This window comes from Bombina bombina, chromosome 4, assembly GCF_027579735.1.
Source record: "Bombina bombina isolate aBomBom1 chromosome 4, aBomBom1.pri, whole genome shotgun sequence".
Classification (NCBI taxonomy): domain Eukaryota; kingdom Metazoa; phylum Chordata; class Amphibia; order Anura; family Bombinatoridae; genus Bombina; species Bombina bombina.
This window is the reverse complement of record NC_069502.1, coordinates 167,185,879-167,208,906: the sequence shown is the minus strand read 5'-3', so window position 1 is coordinate 167,208,906 and position 23,028 is coordinate 167,185,879. Positions and strand designations below refer to the sequence as shown.

Here is a 23,028-nt window from a genome sequence, read left to right as displayed (position 1 = left end):
ATAGGTATCAGAACCTTGCGCAGCAAAGGTAAGTAGCGCAGCGATGGGCAGCATTTTTAAATATATATGTATATGATTATATACATATATATTTATGTGCTTATATGTGTATATTCCCATATTAACACATAAATGTATATGTATATAAGCATATACATATATATTTACATTGTGGTCTATGGGGACACTGCAATGTAAAGGCACTTATCAGTGCCTTTTTTTCTAACACCCCACTCCCACCAAACTTTAGACCCCAAAAACTGCCTTGCTGTAGTTGTTTTTAATAGAATCTTTTTTTTAATTAAAAACTAAAATGTTCTCTATTTTGAGGGCATTTGGGGCACTCTCTGAGCGCTATTTGATACTGCAAGCTTGCCGTAGTGATAACCAGCCACTTGAAATGGCTGGTTAATTATTGTGCTTCCTCAAATGTGCAAATTTGCCCGTTTGCGGGAGCGCAATCATTTAGCGTTCCATTTGTAATGTAGCCCAAAGGTGGGTATGCTTGTTAATGATTGCTTGTGAAAGTGTTTCTCTTTAACTTTTTATAAAAATGGAGAAAAAAAAATAAATTCCTGAAAGTAGTTTCTTGTTTTAAATTGTCATTTTATTTTTGTATTTATTTATGTCTAATATTAATATTATTTTTTTGTATTTGCTGGTCTCTTAATTTTGTTATCTGCTACTTTCAGGTTTATAGTTCGAGAATTTTATTTCAATGAGCGAGAACTCCAGTCTGAAAAGGATGAAATCATTAGACTGGCGGCAGATAAGAAACAACAATATGTAAGTCATCTCTTGCTTTACTAACAATATTTCACCTTGTGCCACACAATTGCTCGAGGTACTGAAAGCAAATGGTACAGCAATTGAACTACAATATTACTTTTGGGAATCAAACGTCAATATATTTTCCATTCACATTCTAAAGCAAGACACATTCACTAGCCCTAAAGGAATTAAAGGTGTAGTTACTTGTGTCAGAATCCAACTTATTAAAACCAATGTAGCTGTCGCTTTCTCTCCTAACATTTGTAATATTTCTATATCTGTTTTCTTAAAGGGATAGGAAAGTCAACTTAAAGGGACACTGAACCCAATTTTTTTTCTTTTGTGATTCAGATAGAGCATGCAATTTTAAGCAACTTTCTAATTTACTCCTATTATCAATTTTCTTTGTTCTCTTGCTATCTTTATTTGAAAAAGAAGGCATCTACGTTTTTTTTTTTTTTGGTTCAGACTCTGGACAGCACTTTTTTATTGGTGGATGACTTTATCCACCAATCAGCAAGAACAACCGAGGTTGTTCACCAAAAATGGGCAGGCATCTAAACTTACATTCTTGCATTTCAAATAAAGATACCAAGAGAATAAAGAAAATAATAAGAGTAAATTAGAAAGTTGCTTAAAATGTCATGCTCTATCTGAATCACGAAAGAAAACATTTGGGTTTAGTGTCCCTTCAAAACTTGTATGATTCAGATATAATGTGCAATTTTAAGATACTTTTATATTCACTTCTATTTTCAAATATACTTTGTTCTCTTGATATCCCTTGTTGAAAAGAATATGTACATATCCTACACTACTGGGAGTCAGGTGTTGGTTGGTCTCTTATGATTGGTTAACTAGATGTGTTCAGTTGGCTTAACATAGTGTAATGCTGCTCCATTAGCAAAAAATAACTATAATTGGAATGTTGTTTAAAATTGTATGTTCTATCTGAATCCTGAAAGAAAAATGTTGGGTTTCATTTTCCTTAAATGTTTGGATTTAGACTTTTGAGAGTATTTTAATACTGTTGTTGTCAGAAAAAAACTTATTTGCATGATGAAACAGTTCAAAGTAGTGAACCATTGTACGCTTGACATGCAAAAATATTTTGTTGACTTGCGGTATGCAGTAACCACTAGGCGCCCACCATACAGCCTAGCGCTAGAGCCTTGCTACCAGCTAGAGACTTTTTAAAAGACTAACAACAATTTCAGAATAAAAACCAAATACGATACGAAATCCAAAAAGTCCATTCATGATTCAGATAGAGCATGCAACTTTAAGCAACTTTCTAATTTACTTCTATTATTAATTTGCCTTCGTTGTCTTGGCATCTAGCAGTTTTGTAAGAATATTATCCATTTGCAAGAGCACTAGATGGCAGCAGATTTGTAAGAATGTTATCCATTTGCAAGAGCACTAGATGGCAGCAGATTTGTAAGAATATTATCCATTTGCAAGAGCACTAGATGGCAGCAGATTTGTAAGAATATTATCCATTTGCAAGAGCACTAGATGGCAGCAGATTTGTAAGAATATTATCCATTTGTAAGAGCACTAGATGGCAGCAGATTTGTAAGAATGTTATCCATTTGCAAAAGCACTAGATGGCAGCAGATTTGTAAGAATATTATCCATTTGCAAGAGCACTAGATGGCAGCAGTTTTGTAAGAATATTATTCATTTGCAAGAGCACTAGATGGCAGCAGATTTGTAAGAATGGTATCCATTTGCAAGAGCACTAGATGGCAGCAGATTTGTAAGAATATTATCCATTTGCAAGAGCACTAGATGGCAGCAGATTTGTACGAATGTTATCCATTTGCAAGAGCACTAGATGGCAGCAGATTTGTAAGAATGTTATCCATTTGCAAGAGAACTAGATGGCAGCAGATTTGTAAGAATGTTATCTATTTGTAAGAGAACTAGATGGCAGCAGTTTTGTAAGAATGTTATCCATTTGCAAGAGCACTAGATTGCAGCAGTTTTGCAAGAATGTTATCCATTTGCAAGAGCACTAGTTGGAAGCACTATTTCCTGCCATGTAGTGCCCCAGATGCCTACCTAAGTTTTTCTTCAACACAGAATATCATGAAAACAAAGCAAATTTGATAATAGAAGTAAATTGGAATCTTTTTTAAATGGTGTGCTCTGTCTGAATCATAAAAGAAAAATTTGGGGTTTCATAATCCTTTAATGGAAACTACACTTTGTTACAAACAGTTTTAACAAATAATCAGCTAGATTACGAGTTTTGAGCGCTATAGGGAAATTAATGACCGCCACAAAAGCGGCTTTAATTCACCTCCCTATAGCGCTGGTATTACATGTTTACAAAAAGCAGGCTTGTGCGGGGGATATGGTTGCGTTGAGCTCCATACCATACCGAAATACAAGCACTGCTTTGACGTGCTCGTGCATGATTTCCCCATAGACATCAATGGGGAGAGCCGTCAAAAAAGAAGCCTAACACCTGTGATCGCAAAAACAAAAGCTCCGTAACGTAGCCCCATTGATGTCTATGGGGAAAGAAAAAGTTATGTTTAAACCTAATACCCTAACATGAAAACCATGTATTTGGGTTTAGTGTCCCTTTAAAACTTGTATGATTCAGATATAATGTGCAATTTTAAGATACTTTTATATTCACTTCTATTTTCAAATGTACTTTGTTCTCTTGATATCCCTTGTTGAAAAGAATATGTACATATCCTACACTACTGGGAGTCAGGTGTTGGTTGGTCTCTTATGATTGGTTAACTAGATGTGTTCAGTTGGCTTAACATAGTGTAATGCTGCTCCATTAGCAAAAAATAACTATAATTGGAATGTTGTTTAAAATTGTATGTTCTATCTGAATCCTGAAAGAAAAATGTTGGGTTTCATTTTCCTTAAATGTTTGGATTTAGACTTTTGAGAGTATTTTAATACTGTTGTTGTCAGAAAAAACTTATTTGCATGATGAAACAGTTCAAAGTAGTGAACCATTGTACGCTTGACATGCAAAAATATTTTGTTGACTTGCGGTATGCAGTAACCACTAGGCGCCCACCATACAGCCTAGCGCTAGAGCCTTGCTACCAGCTAGAGACTTTTTAAAAGACTAACAACAATTTCAGAATAAAAACCAAATACGATACGAAATCCAAAAAGTCCATTCATGATTCAGATAGAGCATGCAACTTTAAGCAACTTTCTAATTTACTTCTATTATTAATTTGCCTTCGTTGTCTTGGCATCTAGCAGTTTTGTAAGAATATTATCCATTTGCAAGAGCACTAGATGGCAGCAGATTTGTAAGAATATTATCCATTTGCAAGAGCACTAGATGGCAGCGGATTTGTAAGAATATTATCCATTTGCAAGAGCACTAGATGGCAGCAGATTTGTAAGAATATTATCCATTTGCAAGAGCACTAGATGGCAGCAGATTTGTAAGAATATTATCCATTTGCAAGAGCACTAGATGGCAGCAGATTTGTAAGAATATTATCCATTTGCAAGAGCACTAGATGGCAGCAGATTTGTAAGAATGTTATCCATTTGCAAGAGCACTAGATGGCAGCAGATTTGTAAGAATATTATCCATTTGCAAGAGCACTAGATGGCAGCAGTTTTGTAAGAATATTATCCATTTGCAAGAGCACTAGATGGCAGCAGATTTGTAAGAATGTTATCCATTTGCAAGAGCACTAGATGGCAGCAGATTTGTAAGAATATTATCCATTTGCAAGAGCACTAGATGGCAGCAGATTTGTACGAATGTTATCCATTTGCAAGAGCACTAGATGGCAGCAGATTTGTAAGAATGTTATCCATTTGCAAGAGAACTAGATGGCAGCAGATTTGTAAGAATGTTATCTATTTGCAAGAGAACTAGATGGCAGCAGTTTTGTAAGAATGTTATCCATTTGCAAGAGCACTACATTGCAGCAGTTTTGCAAGAATGTTATCCATTTGCAAGAGCACTAGATGGCAGCACTATTTCCTGCCATGTAGTGCCCCAGATGCCTACCTAAGTTTTTCTTCAACACAGAATATCATGAAAACAAAGCAAATTTGATAATAGAAGTAAATTGGAATCTTTTTTAAATGGTGTGCTCTGTCTGAATCATAAAAGAAAAATTTGGGGTTTCATAATCCTTTAATGGAAACTACACTTTGTTACAAACAGTTTTAACAAATAATCAGCTAGATTACGAGTTTTGAGCGCTATAGGGAAATTAACGACCGCCACAAAAGCGGCTTTAATTCACCTCCCTATAGCGCTGGTATTACATGTTTACAAAAAGCAGGCTTGTGCGGGGGATATGGTTGCGTTGAGCTCCATACCATACCGAAATACAAGCACTGCTTTGACGTGCTCGTGCATGATTTCCCCATAGACATCAATGGGGAGAGCCGTCAAAAAAGAAGCCTAACACCTGTGATCGCAAAAACAAAAGCTCCGTAACGTAGCCCCATTGATGTCTATGGGGAAAGAAAAAGTTATGTTTAAACCTAATACCCTAACATGAAAACCATGTATAAACACCCCTAATCTGCTGCCCCCAATATCGCCGCCACCTACATTACAGTTATTAACCCCTAATCTGCCGCCCTTAACATCGCCACCACCTAAATAAAACTATTAACCCCTAATCTGCCGCCCTTAAAATCGCCGCCACCTACATTACAGTTATTAACCCCTAATCTACTGTCCCAATGACGCCGCCACTATACTAAAGTTATTAACCCCTAACCCTAACGTAACCCTAAGCATAAGTCTAACCCTAACCCTAACACCCCCCAACTTAAATATAATTAAAATAAAGCTAAATAAACCTTACAATTATTAACTAAATAATACCTATTTAAAACTAAATACATACTTACCTGTAAACCCCCCCTAAGATAGCTACAAAATAACATAGTTATATTGTAGCTATATTAGGTTTTATTTTTATTTCACAGGTAAGTTTGTATTTATTTTAACTAGGTAGACTAGTTAGTAAATAGTTAATTATTTAATAACTACCTAGTTAAAATAAATACAAATTCACCTGTAAAATAAAACCTGACCTGCCTTACACTAAAACCTACCATTGCAATCAAATCAAATAAATTAATCAAATACAATTATCTAAATTACAAAAAAAAAACCCCACTAAATTACACAAAATAAAAACCGAGATTATCAACAAAAACCCCCCGAATTACTCATAATCTAATAGCCCTATCAAAATAAAAAAGCCCTCCCCAAAATAATAAAACCCCTAGCCTATACTAAACTGCCAATAGCCCTTAAAAGAACCTTTTGTGGGGCATTGCCCCAAAGATAACAACTCTTTTACCTGGCAATAAAAATTACAAACACCCCCCAACATTAAAACCCACTACCCACCCAACCAAACCCCCCAAATAAAACTCTATCTAAATAAACCTAAGCTAACCATTGCCCTGAAAAGGGCATTTGGATGGGCATTCCCCTTAAAAGGGCATTTAGCTCTTTTACGGTGCCCAAACCCTAAGCTAAAAATAAAACCCACCCAATAAACCCTTAAAAAACCTAACACTAACCCCCGACGATCCACTTACAGTTTTCGAAGACCGGACATCCATCCTCATCCACTAAGGGTGCATACTCTTTTAGCACACCATGCCCCTTCACAAAGGAAAAATATCCTGTAGCATATCAGTCTGACCCTGCCCAATGACAGTCCAGCACCGAAATACCAGGCAATTCTTCTCTGAACAAGAGAAACAACAACCCCAGATGATCGTTTCGGCCGAAACGATCGTCTGGGGTTGCTGTGTTCCTTACTCAGAGAGGAATTGTCTGGTATTTCGGCGCTGGACTGACCGTAATAGGCGGAATCAGACTAATATACTACAGGAAAGTTCTTCTCTGTGAAAAGCATTACTGGGCTAAAAAGCTGCACCCAGGTGGTAAATCACCATAGAACAGGCTAACAATAGTATTGAGCCAGTTGTTCGTTCCTGTGAGTATGCTTCTCTCTGTGTGTATTTAGTCTCCCTATGGGAAAAAGGGGAAACCAGACATGGACTCCTTGCTCAGTGTGCTTAGAGGAATATGGCTACACCTCACTGACGAGGTCCAATGAAGGCCTAAACGATTGTCTGGGGTTGCTGTGTTCCTTGCTCAGAGAGGAATTGCCTGGTATTTCGGTGCTGGACTGACCGTAATAGGCGGAATCAGACTGGTAAACTACAGGAAAGTTCTTCTCTGTGAAAAGCATTACTGGGCTAAAAGAAGCTGCACCCAGGTGGTAAATCGCCATAGAACAGGCTAACAATAGTATTGAGCCAGTTGTTCGTTCCTGTGAGTGTGCTTCTCTCTGTGTGTACTTAGTCTCCCTATGGGAAAAAGGGGAAACCAGACGTGGACTCCTTGCTCAGTGTGCTTAGAGGAATATGCCTACACCTCACTGACGAGGCCCAATGAAGGCCGAAACGATCGTCTGGGGTTGCTGTGTTCCTTGCTCAGAGAGGAATTGCCTGATATTTCGGCGCTGGACTTACCGTAATAGGCGGAATCAGACTGATATACTGCAGGAAAGTTCTTCTCTGTGAAAAGCATTACTTAGCTAAAAGAAGCTGCAGCCAGGTGGTAAATCACCATAGAACCGGCTAACAATAGTATTGAGCCAGTTGTTCGTTCCTGTGAATGTGCTTCTCTCTGTGTGTATTACATCTCTCTAAAGAAGCATGTACAAAAAGTCAATAAAAGAAATGGCTATGCCAATTTATTCTAAATAAAATGTCAGATTACTCAACAAGTAATTGCTAATAGCAAGCTAATTTCTATATTTATTCAAAATAAAATGTCAGATTACTCAACAAGTAATTGCTAATAGCAAGCTAATTTCTATAAAATCGGACGTCTCCGATATACATAAAAAATTAAAAATTAAAAAAACAAAAACTAGGTTGCCACCACAGAAAAAAAATATAAAATATGTATAGAACAGCAGATGGTGTATAGATCGTTACAATCCCCAAAAATTAGTAGTCATAAGTCACAGAAGCTCAGGGTATTCAAAGTAGCCGGGTGTCTGTTACCTTATCAGTCCGGACACTGTTCCAGTCCCGATGATTTGCAGGGCTCTATGCCTCCGTAGGAGCACACACGTAACTGCTGACATCCCAGATGTGGGCGCTGTCCTGTCGTTGCAGTCCTATTGGTCAGGACTGTTCTCTCAAACGGGGAAGTTTTCTCAGCCGATTTCAAATAGAAGATGTGTATCCGCTCTTTAGTGCAAATTGCTTGCGGGATACCTGTGGTCTTGGTAGAGAAGATATCTTGTCAGGTGGATCTATTTCGCCAGGTACAATATAGATCTTTCCAGCGATATCCAGCAATGATTTTTTTTGGTCAGTGGTGCCGTATGTCTGCGCTTCTCTGTTTGTATATTAGGCTTCTAGTGTGCTTATGTCAGACTGTTCAGCATACCACGACAAACTCTGTCTTGAGTTTCAAAGGCAAACAGTGTATCTTCATCCGAGTAGAAATAAACAAGAAAGCTGCAACTAGTAAACATCAACGCGTTTCTCCCTTTGCAGGGCTTTTTCAAGATGAAATTGTTGCAGTCCCAGCTTTCTTTTAAAGGGTGATCCAAGTTTCTTATTGGCTAATCCAAATTGATTGACATTGAGGGTGGTGTCTATGTAGACATAGTGGTATTGGCAACAATGTGGTAATGTGGGCAACAAAATATCTATCATAATAGATGTAATATAAAAAAATAAAAAAAGTGATATAGTGTCGCTCAACTACTGAGTTTAGATGGCGGTACAGATCTTGTCGGTTATAGGGTGTACCGCTCACTTTTTGGCCTCCCAAGCAAACTCGTAATACCGGCGCTATGGAAGTCCCATTAAAAAAGGACTTTTTTAAAAGTGCGGTACTGACGTTGCGTGACGGACAAAAAGGTGTGCGCTACACCTATACCTGCAAGACTTGTAATAGCGGCGTTAGGGAAAAAGCAGCGTTATGAAGCATAAAGATGCTTTTTCACTCATAACGCCAAACTCGTAATCTAGCTGAGTGTTAATTCAGCAGTAACATATAAACTTCCACAGTCCAAAATATAAACATAAAAACACTTTATTGTCTTAAGAGGATAAAAAAACTTAGTCCATAGTATAATTAGGCTGCATCAACCCCTCTGCCAAACATCTGAGTGGTTTTGTGCTATTGCGCTTTGTCAAAGATGTCAGAGTTTTAGAATACACTCTCAAAAAGAGTTTGCCACACTGTTCTAGCTAAATAAATTGGAACCTATTTCATTAGCTCTACAAAACACTGTTTTAATGCTCATCACTTATAATTTAAGATGATATCAAACCTTGTACATATATTGTATAATTATACAACATTTAAAAGGTGTTGTATATAAAATGTATAATAATGTTGTCCATCTACAAACATCTTGATGTTTCTGTAGATGTTCTGTAGACCCTGTTGTGTCATGATACGCAGAATCTTCTCTTTACTGACTGCCCATCACTAACTATAGGGCTGAGTGCTGAGTCAGGTCAGATGAGACATATCTGTATTTCAGGGTCCTCTCCTTCGCTGGCTGAAAGTGAATTTTAGTGAAGGTTTTATTGCCTGGATTCATATAAAAGCCCTGCGTGTTTTTGTGGAATCTGTCCTCAGGTGAGTACAAATATAATTTATTTTCTTATAGAGGAAAACCCCCCAAAACAAATTAAACTACATAATTGTAAAGGGCACCTTAGAAACTTTAAGAAATTGTATTTGAAAATAAAAAAATGTAACTTAAATATAATGGGCCAGATTACAAGTGGAGCGCTAATTAACACCCCCTCTCGGTCATTAATTGCGCTAGAAGTAAGCTTTTTGTGCTCGTCGGGTGGTGCTCGAGTTCAAAGTAAACTGCATTTGCTCGCACGCTAACCCGATGAGTGCAAAAAGCCGAACTCAGAATCGAGTGCATGTTCAGGTATTCCCCCATAGAAGACAATGGAGAAAAAAAGTGGGGGAAAAACCTCACTCTCGTGCAATCCCTTTTGCATATTCTCATTTGCACTAACTGGACATAAAAATATGAATATTTTACATTCCAATGTTCTGCACATAACAGAATATGTTCTATTTATTCATAAATATATATATATCTGATGATACGTGATTATATATAGGTAAAGATATATACAGATATATATAGAAATATCTATTTAGAAATACTTAGAACATATTCCCCTATTTACAGAACATTAGAATGTGAAATATTTACAGTAAATACATAGCTAAAACCTTTATTTAAATGAATATTGTATAAATATGAGATCTTTTGTATGCATTATTTTTTAAATAGTTTTTATTAGATAGTGTTATTATGAGTGTAACTGTATTGTGTAATGCATTTTTTATGTGTGTTGTACAACTTTTTATTTTTGCGAAACAGTTAACCAGAGCTCTGAAGTCGTGGTAAATATTCTAGGGTAATACGTGATTACGCGCAAGCGATCATGTTTACTTTCAACTCGTAATATGAGCAGTAAGTCCTACAAGCACAAACCCTCACAATAAACTCCTTATTGCTTGCGGGCAAATGTTTGCGCACCACTCGTAACCTGGCCCAATATATGGACATCACATATAAGAATTTCAGTATTTCTTACAGTGTAATTTTAGCAATGTCTACTTATTGGGTCTTTGGGCAAAGCGAATGAACCAATTATTCTGTTACCAATAATTTAAAAAAAAACATTTATATTTGCTTAAAGGGACATGTGTTAGATCATTTTATTATTGCATTATTGCTTTAACCCCTTGAGTGCTAACGACAAGCCGTTGCAGAGTTTCCTACTCTGGTGCTAACGACGGCTCAGAGCCGTTGCTAGCACTCTCCCACCTTGAGGGAGATCTGGGGGCTCCCACCCTGGCGATCAGGCCTGCATAGTAACAGGCATTGCCGGGGCTTCATGTTATGTGCGGTGACGTCACCACACAACTTTATTTACAGTGGGGAAAAAAAGTATTTAGTCAGCCACCAATTGTGCAAGTTCTCCCACTTAAGAAGATGAGAGAGGCCTGTAATTTTCATCATAGGTATACCTCAACTATGAGAGACAAAATGTGGAAACAAATCCAGACAATCACATTGTCTGATTTGGAAAGAATTTATTTGCAAATTATGGTGGAAAATAAGTATTTGGTCACCTACAAACAAGCAAGATTTCTGGCTCTCACAGACCTGTATCTTCTTCTTTAAGAGGCTCCTCTGTCCTCCACTCATTACCTGTATTAATGGCACCTGTTTGAACTTGAGTTGTTATCAGTATAAAAGACACCTGTCCACAACCTCAAACAGTCACACTCCAAACTCCACTATGGTGAAGACCAAAGAGCGGTCGAAGGACACCAGAAACAAAATTGTAGACCTGCACCAGGCTGGGAAGACTGAATCTGCAATAGGCAAGCAGCTTGGTGTGAAGAAATCAACTGTGGGAGCAATAATTAGAAAATGGAAGACATACAAGACCACTGATAATCTCCCTTGATCTGGGGCTCCACGCAAGATCTCACCCCGTGGGGTCAAAATGATCACAAGAACGGTGAGCAAACATCCCAGAACCACACGGGGGGACCTAGTGAATGACCTGCAGAGAGCTGGAGCAACATAACAAAGGCTACCATCAGTAACACACTACGCTGCCAGGGACTCAGATACTGTAGTGCCAGACATGTCCCCCTGCTTAAGCCAGTACATGTCCGGGCCCGTCTGAAGTATGCTAGAGAGCATTTGGATGATCCAGAAGTGGATTGGGAGAATATCATATGGTCAGATGAAACTGAAGTAGAACTGTTTGGTAGAAACACAACTTGTCGTGTTTGGAGGAGAGAGAACACCATACCTACTGTGAAGCATGGGGGTGGCAACATCATGCTTTGGGGCTGTTTCTCTGCAAAGGGAACAGGACGACTGATCCGTGTACATGAAAGAATGAATGGGGCCATGTATCGTGAGATTTTGAGTGCAAACCTCCTTCCATCAGCAAGGGCATTGAAGATGAAATGTGGCTAGTCTTTCAGCATGACAATAATCCCAAACACACCGCCCGGGCAACGAAGGAGTGGCTTCTTAAGAAGCATTTCAAGGTCCTGGAGTGGCCTAGCCAGTCTCCAGATCTCAACCCCATAGAAAACCTTTGGAGAAAGTTGAAAGTCTGTGTTGCCCAGCAACAGCCCCAAAACATCACTGCTCTAGAGGAGATCTGCATGCAGGAATGGGCCAACATACCAGCAACAGTGTGTGACAACCTTGTGAAGACTTACAGAAAATGTTTGACCTCTGTCATTGCCAACAAAGGATATATAACAAAGTATTGAGATGAACTTTTGATATTGACCAAATACTTATTTTCCACCATAATTTGCAAATAAATTCTTTCCAAATCAGACAATGTGATTGTATGAATTTGTTTCCACATTTTGTTTCTCATAGTTGAGGTATACCTATGATGAAAATTACAGGCCTCTCTCATCTTTTTAAGTGGGAGAACTTGAACAACTGATGGCTGACTAAATACTTTTTTTCCCCACTGTATACTAAACAATGTTAAGTATAGGAGCAGGGGGCATACTGCTTAGAAGCCTGTATCTCAGGCATCTAAGCAGCTACAGACCCCCAAGACCCACCGTTGGAAAGGTAATTGCCTAACCTTTCCAACAGTGTAAGTCTTGGGGATCTGAAAAAAAAGTCATTTTTTTTTCCAAAAAATAAATAAAAATAAAAAACAACTTGAAAAAGCTTAGCACCCAGGTGGGAAAGTGCTAAGCACTCAAAGGGTTAATATAACTATATGTTTAACCTCCACAAAAGGGTAAAAGTAAGGTCTAGAACAGCAATGCACTACTGGGAGCTAGCTGAACACATATGGTGAGCCAATGACAAGAGGCATATGTGTGTAGCCACCCATGACCAGCTAGCTCCCAGTAGTGAACTGAGCCTACCTATGTATGCTTTTCAACATAGGATACAAAGAAAACAAGGTACATTTGATAGCAGAAGTAAACTAAAAAGTATTATAGACGTGTAGAAGTGAAGGCGTAGCTTCAGGCGAACCAGCCGGGTAAGTGTTACAGACGCCGGGTTCAGACTTCCGGTGCTGTAGAAATGGCAGCAAATTCGTTCCAAAATCGGAAAAACAGAGCTATTGGGGTCACGGAAAGGTGCAGGCACTGGTTGGGGACCAAGCCGTCCCCTGGATAAACAATGGAACAAAAAAGACAGCACAACGAGTGTATTTGCAAAATAAAATAGGATGTTTAATCCGTGTCGATTCAGAGTACAAACATACACACAGGTAGGAGGTAAGAAGGGGGCGTGTCCTTACGCGTTTCGTGCCTCAGGGCACTTAGTCATAGGATGTTAGCCTGTTGAACACGACCTGGTTAAATTCCAACCTGCACCAATCACATACGTGAATCAATGCTGGAAATAATCAGGCAAGTGTAAAAAAGGCCAAAACAGTAAAACAATGTATCAAAGGACTGAACAATTCCGTAATATTCCATATACATACTAGAAAGAAACAACTAGGAATATTGTTAACAGTTTAAATCTTAAAGGGACAGTCTACACCAGAATTTTTATTGTTTTAAAAGCTAGATAATCCCTTTATTACCCATTCCCCAATTTTGCATAACCAACACAGTTATATTAATATACTTTTAACCTCTGTGATTATCTTGTATCTAAGCCTCTGCAAACTGCCCCTTTATTTCAGTTCTTTTGACAGACTTGTAGTTTAGCCAATCACTGCCGGCTCCCAGATAACTTGACGTGCACGAGCACAGTGTTATCTATATGAAATACGTGAACTAACACCCTCTAGTGGTGAAAAACTGTTCAAATGCATTCTGAAAAGAGGTGGGCTTCAAGGTCTAAGAAATTAGCATATGAACCTCCTAGATTAAGCTTTCAACTATGAATTCCAAGAGAACAAAGCAAAATTGGTGATAAAAGTAAAATGGAAAATTGTTTAAAATGACATGCTCTATCTGAATCATGAAAGTTTATTTTGGCCTAGACTGTCCCTTTAAAGATCTACTATGCTTAATTCACATTAATACCACTATTCAGTAAAAAAGACTGAAAATACAGAGATACAGGGCACTAAATGAAATAAATAAACATTCAATTTTGAATTAAACACAAACACATATGCAATTGTATTATTGACTGTTTGATCTAATCTGTAAATAAACTAATATCCCATTCCTTATTTAAACCTTGGGGTTCCCTAATGTAAAAATCCAAAATAATTCTTTCTTAGTTAGAATATTGAATTTATTACCACCCCTTGGTGGCAAGAACACTTTGTCAATGGCTTTTACATTAAGATTGGGAATATTAGAAAAATGATACCAATTAAAGTGGTTTGCAACACTAGATGTCTTTACATAATTTTTGATATCTCTTTTGTGTTCTCCCACTCGCTTTCTCAAGGTACGTGAGGTCTGGCCTACATATTGAACCCCACAAAGGTTACACTCCAACAAATAGATGACAAAAGTTGAAGAACAATTCATGTTGTGATTAATTTTGTAGCTAAGACCAGTTGTGAAACTTCTAAAACTGTCACCACCAGAGACAACCTCACATGTGCCACAATTAGGTGATAAACATGAGAAAGTGCCTTTACGGTCTAGCCAGTTCTTCTTCCTCTTATCAGGGTGATTAGATACCAAACTGGGTGCCAATATATTTCCCAGTGTGGGTGCTTTTTTTGAAACAAATTTTATACAACTCAAATATGGATTTAGCATCTCATCACCCTCCAAGAGAGTCAGATTCCTCTTTAGAATTTTGCAAACCTCATTGAATTGTGAAGAATACTGTGTGGAAAAAACTATTGAATCTGAGAAACCATTTTTCTCTTTATTAACGTTTCTCTTGTTTTCTCTCACACAGTGTTCCTCTCTAACTTCTGAAAGACTTTTTTCCAAAGTGTTCAAATTGTAACCTCTGGCATGAAGTCTATATTTAAGGTCAGCTGCCTGTTTTTCAAATGATGAATCTTTAGTAGCATTTCTGCGTAAACGCAGAAATTGACTTCTGGGAATGGCCTTGATCAAATGTTTGGGGTGACACGAGGTTGCATGCAGAATTGTGTTGCCCGCTGTCGGCTTCCTATATGTGTCAGTAAATATACTAGCACTTTGAACACAACCGACCAGTTGTAAATCCAAATACTGGGCTTCATTCAAATGCATGCCACCTGTGAACCCCAAACTGAGTTCATTATCATTGATGTACCGCATAAAATCATCAAAAACAAAATCCCCTTTGACAATAAAAATAAGATCATCTATATAACGCATATATAGATGAATATTGTCTTTAAAGGGGTTGTTCACATTGTAGACTGCGCCAAGCACCCACCATCCCATAAACAAATTAGCAAATGATGGGGCAAATTTTGCCCCCATTGTTGTTCCGCAAATTTGCAAAAAATACTTGTTATCAAACATAAAAAAATTATGGGAGAGCAGGAACCCGACGCAGTCACAAATGTAAGCACAAAAGATATCAGAGTAGTTTGTCCTAGTTTTAAGGAAGAATTCAATTGCTTTAAGTCCTAAAGCATGGGGGATGTTGGAATAAAGTGATACCACATCTATCACCACCCACCCAAAACCCTCACACCACTCAACACTCTCAAGGAGCGAGATCAAATGGCCCGAATCCCTAAGGAAGCTACTTAAGCCTTTTACCAAGGGCTGTAAAACAGAATCAACCCATTGCGATAATGGTTCAAATAATGAGCCAATGCCCGATATGATTGGGCGTCCAGGAGGATTGGCCAGATCTTTGTGGGTTTTGGGCAGGTGGTGAAAGATGGATATAAATATAAACCGGTGGTAGCTTTTACTGAGACCACACAGATAGTTTTAAAGCCGTTCACTGACTTGTGTCCCAAATCTGTACTGATACTTAGATCACGGTATGATTCAGCAGTTAGTTACACACAAAAGTTCATCGCCAAATACTTGCAAAAAATAATAAGATGCGGCACTTACTCTTATCCCAGGCGGGTATTCACCGAGCACCAGCTGAGGCTTGAATCGTAGACGTGTAGAAGTGAAGGCGTAGCTTCAGGCGAACCAGCCGGGTAAGTGTTACAGACGCCGGGTGCAGACTTCCGGTGCTGTAGAAATGGCAGCGAATTCGTTCCAAAATCGGAAAAACAGAGCTATTGGGGTCACGGAAAGGTGCAGGCACTGGTTGGGGACCAAGCCGTCCCCTGGATAAACAATGGAACAAAAAAGGCAGCACAACGAGTGTATTTGCAAAATAAAATAGGATGTTTAATCCGTGTCGATTCAGACAGCTACGCGATAACCCCGACATTGTCATCCGATCTTCTGACAAGGGTGGCAATGTTGTGGTTATGAATAAAATAGATTATGTGAGAGAGGCAAAAAGACAATTAACGGATGGTGTCACCTATAGAGCTCTGTCTTCCAACCCTACAGGAGCCTTTAGGAAGAAATTGGAGAAGCTGGTGGATGAGGGAATATCTATTGGTATTTTTGAAAATAAGGATAGGATGTCATTGATTCCAGCATTTCCTGTGATGCCCATCTTTCACCACCTGCCCAAAACCCACAAAGATCTGGCCAATCCTCCTGGACGCCCAATCATATCGGGCATTGGCTCATTATTTGAACCATTATCGCAATGGGTTGATTCTGTTTTACAGCCCTTGGTAAAAGGCTTAAGTAGCTTCCTTAGGGATTCGGGCCATTTGATCTCGCTCCTTGAGAGTGTTGAGTGGTGTGAGGGTTTTGGGTGGGTGGTGATAGATGTGGTATCACTTTATTCCAACATCCCCCATGCTTTAGGACTTAAAGCAATTGAATTCTTCCTTAAAACTAGGACAGACTACTCTGATATCTTTTGTGCTTATATTTGTGACTGCGTCGGGTTCCTGCTATCCCATAATTTTTTTATGTTTGATAACGAGTATTTTTTGCAAATTTGCGGAACAGCAATGGGGGCAAAATTTGCCCCATCATTTGCTAATTTGTTTATGGGATGGTGGGAGCTTGGCGCAGTCTACAATGTGAACAACACCTTTAAAGACAATATTCATCTATATATGCGTTATATAGATGATCTTATTTTTATTGTCAAAGGGGATTTTGTTTTTGATGATTTTATGCGGTACATCAATGATAATGAACTCAGTTTGGGGTTCACGGGTGGCATGCATTTGAATGAAGCCCAGTATTTGGATTTAAAACTGGTCGGTTGTGTTCAAAGTGCTAGTATATTTACTGACACATATAGGAAGCCGACAGCGGGCAACACAATTCTGCATGCCACCTCGTGTCACCCCAAACATTTGATCAAGACCATTCCCAGAAGTCAATTTCTGCGTTTATGCAGAAATGCTACTAAAGATTCATCATTTGAAAAACAGGCAGCTGACCTTAAATATAGACTTCATACCAGAGGTTACAATTTGGAAAAAAGTCTTTCAGAAGTTAGAGAGGAACACTGTGTGAGAGAAAATAAGAGAAACGTTAATAAAGAGAAAAATGGTTTCTCAGATTCAATAGTTTTTTCCACACAGTATTCTTCACAATTCAATGAGATTTGCAAAATTCTAAAGAGGAATCTGACTCTCTTGGAGGGTGATGAGATGCTAAATCCATATTTGAGTTGTATAAAATTTGTTTCAAAAAAAGCACCCACACTGGGAAATATGTTGGCACCCAGTTTGGTATCTAATCACCCTGATAAGAGGAAGAAGAACTGGCTAGACCGTAAAGGCACTTTCTCATGTTTATCACCTAATTGTGGCACATGTGAGGTTGTCTCTGGTGGTGACAGTTTTAGAAGTTTCACAACTGGTCTTAGCTACAAAATTAATCACAACATGAATTGTTCTTCAACTTTTGTCATCTATTTGTTGGAGTGTAACCTTTGTGGGGTTCAATATGTAGGTCAGACCTCACGTACCTTGAGAAAGCGAGTGGGAGAACACAAAAGAGATATAAAAAATTATGTAAAGACATCTAGTGTTGCAAACCACTTTAATTGGTATCATTTTTCTAATATTCCCAATCTTAATGTAAAAGCCATTGACAAAGTGTTCTTGCCACCAAGGGGTGGTAATAAATTCAATATTCTAACTAAGAAAGAATTATTTTGGATTTTTACATTATGTACAAGGGAACCCCAAGGTTTAAATAAGGAATGGGATTTTAGTTTATTTACAAATTAGATCAAACAGTCAATAATACAATTGCATATGTGTTTGTGTTTAATTCAAAATTGAATGTTTATTTATTTCATTTAGTGCCCTGTATCTCTGTCTTTTCAGTCTTTTTTACTGATTAGTGGTATTAATGTGAATTAAGCATAGTAGATCTTTAAGATTTAAACTGTTAACAATATTCCTAGTTGTTTCTTTCTAGTATGTATATGGAATATTACAGAATTGTTCAGTCCTTTGATACATTGTTTTACTGTTTTGGCCTTTTTTACACTTGCCTGATTATTTCCAGCATTGATTCACGTATGTGATTGGTGCAGGTTGGAATTTAACCAGGTCGTGTTCAACAGGCTAACATCCTATGACTAAGTGCCCTGAGGCACGAAACGCGTAAGGACACGCCCCCTTCTTACCTCCTACTTGTGTGTATGTTTGTACTCTGAATCGACACGGATTAAACATCCTATTTTATTTTGCAAATACACTCGTTGTGCTGCCTTTTTTGTTAAAAAGTATCATGCATGATTTATCTGAATCATGAAAGTTTAATTTTGACAATCATGTTTCTTTAAGATATGGACTGCCAGTCAACTTTCAAGCAATGCTACTGCAACCCAATAAGAAATCAATGAAACGACTACGAGATGTGCTGAATGCCATCTTCAGGCACTTGGATGAAGCAGCAGCCGCAAACATGAAGGATGTGAGTTTAAATAATATGGAGACACAGTGTACACATTAGTTTAATTTGCATAGATATTTGATAATATTTAGAGTCATTGTATTGGGGACTCAAGAAATATCACTCCAGCAATTCCAATATAATATTTATACTAATTATATCCAGTAGAAATGTAAAGTAAAGAGGAATTTTGCCCAAAAGCACATTTGTATGACATTTGGGAGCCAAGTAAATTATTCAGTAACCAATCCTACTTTTTAGGAGGCTGGGATGAATTTACAGACATATATAATCCAGTTCGGAGACATATATCAAATTGTAGGGGTCCTGGCTCTCTGACTCCTGTATTTTTTCAAGCCATACTTGAAATGCTTAAAGGGCCATAATACCCAAATGTTTAAACACTTGAAAGTGATGCAGCATAGCTGTAAAAAGCTGACTAGAAAATATCACCTGAACATCTCTGTGTAAAAAAGAAAGAAATTTTACCTCAAAAGTTCCTCAGTAGCCACCTCCCATTGTAAAGGACTTCTAAGCAGCATATTAGTATGTCTGTCCCGGGACAACTGAAAGGATGAGCTTCGTGCACTCTCATATTATTTCACCAATCAGGTAAAGGAAGCTTACTATGAAATCTCATGAGAGTTAAGTCAAATCTCATGAGATCACAGTAAGAGTTCATGACCTCAGCACTGCTGATGCTGATTGGCTGCTGTTCATTTCTTCATTTTTTTATTTTTTTTTACCTGCAGCTGGGAGCAGTTGAGTATAACTTTTTACACAGAACTTACTCTGCTGAGCTGAGGAGATTGTGAGGTAAAATATCTTCCTTTTTTACATATATATGCTCAGGTGATATTTTCCTGTCAGTTTTTTACAGTTATACTGCATCAGTTTCAAGTGATTTAGCCTATGAGTATTATGTCCCTTTAACTTAAACCCTCTGAGAATATAAAAATGTCAAGCTTTATAGAATAATGAAAGAAATAGTCTTCCATGTAAAAGCCTTATGGAAGATAAAAATGGGACGATAACTAATAATGAGCTAAAATGGAAAAAAAGAAACAGGCAATACATCGTGTTAGGGTTCAGTGTTAGATGTTTCTGCTTTATTTGTAACATTACATGGCGGACTTTTACATATATCCCATGATTCTTTTGTGATAAAAAGTAGAGATGTGCATTTGTTTCGTTACAAATGCAAATTCGTAATGAGAAATCGATATTTCTTTAATTTTAACAAAACAAATATCTGAATGAATGTACCAACAACATTTACATTCGTTTAACGAAATTCAGTGTTTGTTTTGTAATACCGAATAGTGCAGCCAACGAATATTCAGGGAAACGAATTTCCTTGAATATTCGTTACTAAAGATTCAGACAAAACAAATTTTTCTGTGCTGCACAAGTCTAAAAAGGATCAATGTATTAATTTTTTTTATTGTCTTAAAATGTTGTTTAGATATTTAAGTGGGTTGTAAAGAATTATTTTACAGTTGCCTAGCATTTAGAGAGTCGGCAATTTATTATTATTATCATTATTACTATTATTATTATCACGACTACCACTGATAAGAATATATTTTATTTGTAGAATGCCAACATATTCCGCAGCACTATCACATAAGTGTATTATACTAAGGTAAAATTTAGAAAAAGACAACTGAAAAAAATGATGAAGTGACCCTGCTATGAATATAGGTCCCTTTGTAAAAAGGGCTGAACAGGGCAGGGAGTGATTAGCATAGATGTTAAAGAGATAAGGAAACTAATGAAAAAAACAGAGGGATCTAGGGTGAGAAAACAAATAAAATAGGTTAATTTTGTTCTTATACATCCCTAAAAGTGTGGAGCAAGTCAGAGCGTTCCGAAACATACTGTATGTGCCATAAATGGGAATATAAAAAGGTGGCTTTGCATGACTAAGGTGCATAGTCAGTAATGCTTGATGCAAAATTAAATAAGGTTTTGAAATGAACATTGAATTTTTCTGCCTCTTTCCTTCACAGGTTGGAATGGACATTCCTGGTCTACAGATAAGCAACCAAGATTATTATCCATATGTCTGTTTCAAGATTGACCTGTCTAGTTTAAACTTTTAATTAATCACTGCCTTCATCACAACCATTATTATCTTGTAAATAGATTTAACCGCTTATCATGAAATTATGCAAGATATTGTGCAATTTAAGTGCTCTTTCCTTTTCCATTTTAATCTTTTCATTTTTTTTTTACTGCTTTCTTTTTACGTTGGGAATATTGTGTCAATATATATTGTATTGCGCTGAGCAGTAGGGCAAACCAATTGCTACATATGCTCTTTGTCACAACTACTCGGTTCTGCCATTGTAAACTGAAAGCAGCCATAGACAATACATAAACAAATCAGAGTGGCTGTGTCCAAATAAAACTTTATTTATAGACACCGCTTTTCACGTCACATTTTTTTTTCTCAAGCATTTAAAAATAGTTTTTCGACTGAGGGCTAATGGACCTGATTTGCTTTAATGCATTAGAACATTTTTTTGTATTGCACAATTGCATGCTTCTAACTATGTGTTTAACAGGGTTAAAGAAACAGTTAAGGTCAGCTGCAGACCAACAATACACTACTAGACAGGAGCAGAACAAGCCTGCTGAGCCAATCAGTGGTGGCATACATGTGTAGCTGCAAATCACCAGCCAAGTTCAGCTCAAGATTGCCAATTCATTGTTGTCCTAGAGATGTGTTGAACATTTTTGCAGGGGTTAAACACATAGTTCATTTCAAGCATTATTTATTGATGTAAAGTTATAAACACCTTTATTCTGAAAAGTCAATATGTATTACCTAAGAAGTGAATTCCCACTGTAATTAACTTTATTATTTCTTAAAGAAAATATGCTACTTGACAGTATTTATTATTTATAAATTATGAAAAAGACCAATGTATAATTTCTATAAATGTAATTCAAATAAAAAAATGTTGAGACAAAATTATATAGCTGATGCTTTGGTTTGATTTGTGACTAGTTAATTGTAGAATGTTTTAATATAAAAGAACAGTAATTAAACTTCATTAACATAGTATTCTCATAAAAACTAATTTCAAGGGACATTAAACTTAAAATGTTCTATTAATCATATAAAAGAGCATCAAAGAAATGTTACAATTACTTTTTGAATGAAAAAGGACAAGTTAAAACTGTTTAAATTGATTATAGAACTAGTAAGAAATATATGTTGCATACCTAGGTATTCATTGTTCACTGGCTGGCTGTTTACAATGCACAGTTTAAAGTTGACTGCAAGCTGTTTAAAACTAAAAAAAATGCTACACAGCCAATCAGAGTAAATGCAGGGTTGGTTAAATCCTGGCGTTTTGAAAGTTTATCATTGTTAGTTTTATTTGTATTTTTAATGTCTGCATTTTGTGGCTTGACTTCTGCACAACTTCAAACTTCTGGAATTCACTGACCTTGTCTGACTTATTTTAACCAACATAAAAAAAAATGATAGGAAACCAGATATTTGTGAACAGATGCCTATATAATAATGCATTATAATTACTAAGTTAATAATAGGGCACTCTCGATAATTACATCATCTAGAATGTGAGTTGTAAAAAATACCTTTCTAGGTTTGGCATTAAAACCAGTTGCCCAGAAAACAAGTCAGTAGCTGTGTCTTGAACTTCTGTGTAAAAAGCGGTTTTAGCTGTTGATTCGTTGATCAAGACTCTAATAAGCACCCTCCAGTGTAGGATCAAATGTATTCATATCTTCTACATATGGTTTGAATGCATTGAATCAGCTTTGATCTACTGCCTCAGGTCTGTGTGTATTGCTCTATGTGACATTACTCTATGTATCTTACTCACCATTCAGAGAGACAGAGGGCGGGATTCAGAGAGACAGACACAGGGGGGGAATTCAGAGAGAGACAGGGGGGGATTCAGAGAGAGACAGGGGGGGGGAAATTCAGAGAGAGAGAGAGAGTGAGAGGGGGGGGGGAATTCAGAGAGAGACAGAGGGGGGAAATTCAGAGAGAGACAGAGGGGGGGAAATTCAGAGAGAGACAAAGGGGGGGATTCAGAGAGAGACAGAAGGGGGGGGATTCAGAGAGAGGCAGAGGGGGGGAAATTCAGAGAGAGACAGAGAGGGGGAAATTCAGAGAGAGACAGAGAGGGGGGGAATTCAGAGAGAGACAGAGGGGGGAATTCAGAGAGAGACAGAGGGGGGGAAATTCAGAGAGAGGCAGAGGGGGGGAAATTCAGAGAGAGACAGAAGGGGGGGGGGGGAATTCAGAGAGAGACAGAAGGGGGGGG

General features: G+C 37.6%; 1 protein-coding gene across 2 annotated transcripts in view; it reads left to right on the top strand.

Moving 5' to 3' along the window:
• The window catches only part of ATP6V1C2 (ATPase H+ transporting V1 subunit C2), a 450,645-nt gene extending 428,944 nt beyond the window's left edge, over positions 1-21,701 (top strand). For both annotated transcript variants that reach the window (XM_053709684.1, XM_053709683.1), the window contains 4 exons: positions 693-786; positions 9,339-9,436; positions 18,610-18,739; positions 20,731-21,701. In XM_053709684.1, coding sequence (XP_053565659.1) covers positions 693-786; positions 9,339-9,436; positions 18,610-18,739; positions 20,731-20,823 — 415 coding nt within the window. In that variant the 3' untranslated portion in view covers positions 20,824-21,701. The remainder of the gene's footprint in view (positions 1-692; positions 787-9,338; positions 9,437-18,609; positions 18,740-20,730) is intronic.
• Positions 21,702-23,028: the final 1,327 nt, after the last annotated feature.